We start from the raw sequence: 4448 nt of genomic DNA on the forward strand, positions 1-4448 counted from the left end.
ACCCAAGATGGTGGGTTCTCAGTACTACTTCCTCCTTCCTGTCTGGAAAAGTGCAAAAAGTATAGATATGCCCACAATTCACTGGGCAAATAGTGTATTGATCTCCGGGAGATCTTGGCCTTGAATGGACTAGGCCATTGAAACACAACTGGTCATGGAGGGTACCCTGTGAACAGCACCAGATGTTCATCACAGAATTATTTAAAAAGATGAAATGTTAGAAACCCAAATATCTAGCACCCAGGGGATTGGTTAAACATATTGTAATAATATCTTCCTGATGTATTCTACAGTATTAATATCAATACAGTATCATAAGCATTCAGTGTCATTGTAGAGGTATTTAATTGAATGGGAAATATTCATAGTACATTATCAAATAAAAAAGTTTAAAAGATATAGTGTAGTAATTTCTTATCTTTGCAAAATAGATATGCATATCTATGCATAAACAAAAACATGGGAAGATGACACTAAAATGTTAATAGTGGTGAGTGATAGATTATAGATTTCTCTCTCTCTCTCTCCCTCTCTCTCTCTTTTAAGCTGTATTTTACAAATTTCCTGCAATTAACATGTATTACTTTTGATATAAGCAAAAATTATTTTAAAAGTGGTTTTTTTTTAAAAGATGGCATTAAGTCCAATTTAAAAGGTAGTGAGGAAATGTTGGGTTGGCTTCTGTAATCTTAATTCTGGTACCCTTTCAGAGAGGGTCAGTACTCCATGTCTCATTCTTTGTTCTTTTGCAAAACTCTATTTGAAGGCTTTCGTCAACTGGTCATTCAACATGCACTTAAACAGGAACCCAGGTAATAAATTCTGCCTTGAGTTTGTTCCAGGAAGCAGTGTGGCTTGACACAAAGGATGTGCATGCTTTATGTTGTCAGATGATATAAACTGTGTTGCCCCAGATTCTGCCTTTTGCCTTAGCTCAGAGCCACCTGGCTGTTTTAATCATCTCATCTCAGATGCCTGGCAACATCTAATTCCTCGGCTCCTTTTCAGTAATTTCAGTTCTATTTTCTTACTCTGTCATTCTGGTGTTTTCATTGCATTTTCTTATAAAAGAGATCCAGATTTATTTTGGAAATAGATTTGAATGACGAAAACATCCTATAGAAGCAAATCCTAAACAAATATAAATATTCGACCGTGATTATGCAAAGAAAGCTCCTGCTTCCTCCTCTGTGTCACAGAGACCCTCAGGAGGAACTCCAGGGATAATGGAAGCTTGGGAGTCATTGCATCCCTTGCTCAGGTGCAAAATCCTCTACCCTCTGCCTAGCACTGATAGGGATGGATCAGTTTCTCTGCCTGGAGAGGCAGCCTCCTGTGACCTGGATATATTGGAGCCTGAACACAGGAACAGAAGGTATCCTCCCTCCTTCCTCAGTGGTGTCCGTGTGCCCTTCTGGGGAGGATTGGCTCTTCTGGGCTTCTTCATGCACACGATTCCTAGTCATGGCTTCAGCCCCTTTAGTTCACTGGATCCTTATTCTGTGTTTTCCTGTGCCCAGCTGTGAGGCTAGAAAATGGAGATGAGAAGGAAGAAGGGGACAGGGATGGTGTGGTGGTTGGTGGTAGAGAAAGAAAGATACAGACAGACAGACAGACAGAGGAACAAAACAGACCCTCAGACACTGAACATGTTTAATTAAACCGATTTTATCCAGTTGCAGTTGAAACTAGGGTGGAAATAATTGATGTTCCTTGTATTGTTTTAGGTGAAAATGGTAGAAATAAATGGAACTGTCAAGGTTGTAAACCTTCCCACCTTCATTATAAATAAAGAATTAAGAAATGAAGAGTAGTAAACAGATAGGGGTTCCAAGATTTCTTTTTCTTCCCCCAAGGCAATGTCCCCATGGAACTTAGCATCAAGGCACCCTGTTTTCTGTCCTGACGGTTACTCCATTTTCTCCTCCCTTGAAAAGGGTTGCCCAGAGCACCCCCAACCTACTCCAAGGCCAGGCCTCTCCCAGCCTGAACTTCTTCATAGACCTGTTATCCTCCCTCACTCACCTTCAAAGCATCCCACTCACCAGTTCTTCTTCCTAGTCCTGGGAAAATTCCTTCTCCAGAAGCTGCCTGTGCATTTGCCAATCTAGCCCCCTTAATGTTTGAGGTAGACACCTTATCCCCATTTCACAGAGGTGGAAACTAAGCCTCATAGAAGGTGAGTAACTCAACCCAGGTCACACAGCTCCAGCTAAGTGACAGAGCTAAGGTTCAGGCCACTCAGCTGACTCCAGTACTGTGTGCCACCCTGCTCCTCACTGCTTTCCTCTGAAATCTCAGGGATTGTCTGGCTCAGTGTGTACCTGGGGAAGATGAGAAAACTGAGGCCTAGAGAGGTGAAGTGGCTTGCCCAAGACCACTCCAAATATCCCACCTATCCTTGGCCTCTTTCCACTCCACCATGCAGCATAGCTCATTATATTCAAATACTTTAGCTAATATGTTCAGATGCTAAAAACCTGCCCCTAAACTTACTGCAACCATTTTCCAAGAGAAAGCAGCTTCGTTTCAACCTCTTTCCACATCCTTTTTAAAAATCAGAAGTCTCTAATACAGCTGTGATTTTGTTTCATCTCCCGTCATTCCCTCTCTCTGCCCTCAGATGGGGTGCCAATGTGTGACAACATGGCTCTAAAATGGGCCAGCAGGAGGGGGAAAAGGGTTGGAAAAGACAGAAAGAGAACAAACTCTCTCTCTTGCTCACTCTCACTCTCTCTTTCTCTTCCTTTCCACCCCGTGGTCCTCCCAGGGTCTCTGGGAATCCAATCTCAGTCTGTTGGGCTTACAAAGTGACCAAAGTCAAATGCTGGTCTGTGAGAGAAAGAGGAGGCAGACACATTGGGGGACCAAGAAGTACTTTGAAGCACGCTGCTCACCATGGTATGGGGAGGAATTTGGCCACATCCCTGCCAACTGCTGCTTCTCTTGGACTGGGAAAGGGTTGGTTGCTTGTTTCTATCAGATTCGTGGACACCACCAAGAAAAGAGGCCAGTCTGAGACATTTAATATTTGTTGAAACACAGAGGTTTAACTGATGATTGAGGTACATAGGGTGATAGGAAGAGTATGAACTTGAGAATCTGATGGATTTTGTTTAAAGTTAAGACTAGGTTACTGACTACCCATCCTGCTAATTGTCTTGGGGAAGTTATTTAACCTCTCTGAACCTCAGCTTCTCATCCACGAAATAGGACACTAGCACACAGTGGGCTATCTATATATATTTATTGAATTGAAATGGGAGTATTCAAAATTATTTGGGTTGCTGGCTTAAAATAAGAAGAATAATTCAATTCCTGTCCATCTGGAATCTAATTGTCCAATTTGGAGTTTCAAATGTAGCAAAGATCCTAATGACCTAATATTATTGGGGTAATCCTAAAATTTATTAGGAGATCTGCAAGTTCCATGATGATTGTATACTGGAGGAAATGCACAATGCACACAGACCTTCCTAAGAGTAAAAGACTGACGTGAATTTGCAGCGCTACTTAATTATGAGTAATTGTTGCATGAACACACACACACAAACACACACCCACAGAACTCCCACTATAAGATAGGAGGGGTAAATAATGACATTTGACAAAAATGAGCTCTTGCAGAGCTCTAAGTTTCCTCCCTAATATCTTAACAGGCTAGAGTATACAAAGGCTTTTAAGTAATGTACTTGTTATCCAAACACTAGCAGATATTTAACTGGAATCCAGGAGCATTTTGTCAAGAAGGAAAAGAACTAACCAAAGAAAAAGAAAAGTAGAGAGTTTCCCAGCTGTTTTACCACATCACAATTTCAACAAAACCAAGCCTGTCCTTGCCTTGTCCCTGATGGCTCTGCCAGCAGAGTGAATGAATTGGAGCAGATTTAGGTTTTAAAATGCCTCCTAATATCATTTGGGGAAATTAGCTTACATGGCTGGACATTGTGCTCCAGCCACAGAGAATGTTCTTTTCCTGTTGGAAGCTCTGACAGCCACTGCCACGGTGAAATATCAGGAGCCTCCTAACATTTTTCTTGATTTCTTTAAGAGTGAACATTAGACATATTAAGGACAACAACCCAATCATTAAGCCCTGTGAGGTTTTCCTAGGAGCCAACTCTATCGCTTTAATCAGATTATGGACAACTCATTCTCATCCCAGCCATTTATCTTCTTTGTTTACACACACACCAAGTGGCATTCTTCTTAGCATCAAAAAATAGTAATCAAAATTGAGAACAACAAAAGACCTTTCATTATTTACAGTGTTAAGTAACATCTATTTGCCTTCATTAGTTTCTAAACAACGAAGTACACTGGTTCTGATTAAAGCTGTCATGTGTTAATTATATCCGAGGTCTGGGATTGTTTTGTCTACAATAAAGGATTGCTGAAAGCTGAAATTTGAGGCGCCCAGGCCCCAGAAGTCACCTGCCTCTATGTGT

At 41.3% G+C, this 4448-nt stretch overlaps 1 protein-coding gene across 1 annotated transcript; it reads left to right on the forward strand.

The window, feature by feature from the left end:
* Positions 1-1145: 1145 nt before the first annotated feature.
* Positions 1146-3038, forward strand: LOC129041538 (uncharacterized protein KIAA0087; the record flags this gene model as incomplete). Its single annotated transcript, XM_054497062.1, has 2 exons — positions 1146-1375; positions 2771-3038. Coding segments are annotated over 2 exons (498 nt in total), but the record flags the coding sequence as incomplete, so codon positions are not given.
* Positions 3039-4448: the final 1410 nt, after the last annotated feature.

Source organism: Pongo pygmaeus, chromosome 6 (genome assembly GCF_028885625.2).
Source record: "Pongo pygmaeus isolate AG05252 chromosome 6, NHGRI_mPonPyg2-v2.0_pri, whole genome shotgun sequence".
NCBI classification, from domain to species: domain Eukaryota; kingdom Metazoa; phylum Chordata; class Mammalia; order Primates; family Hominidae; genus Pongo; species Pongo pygmaeus.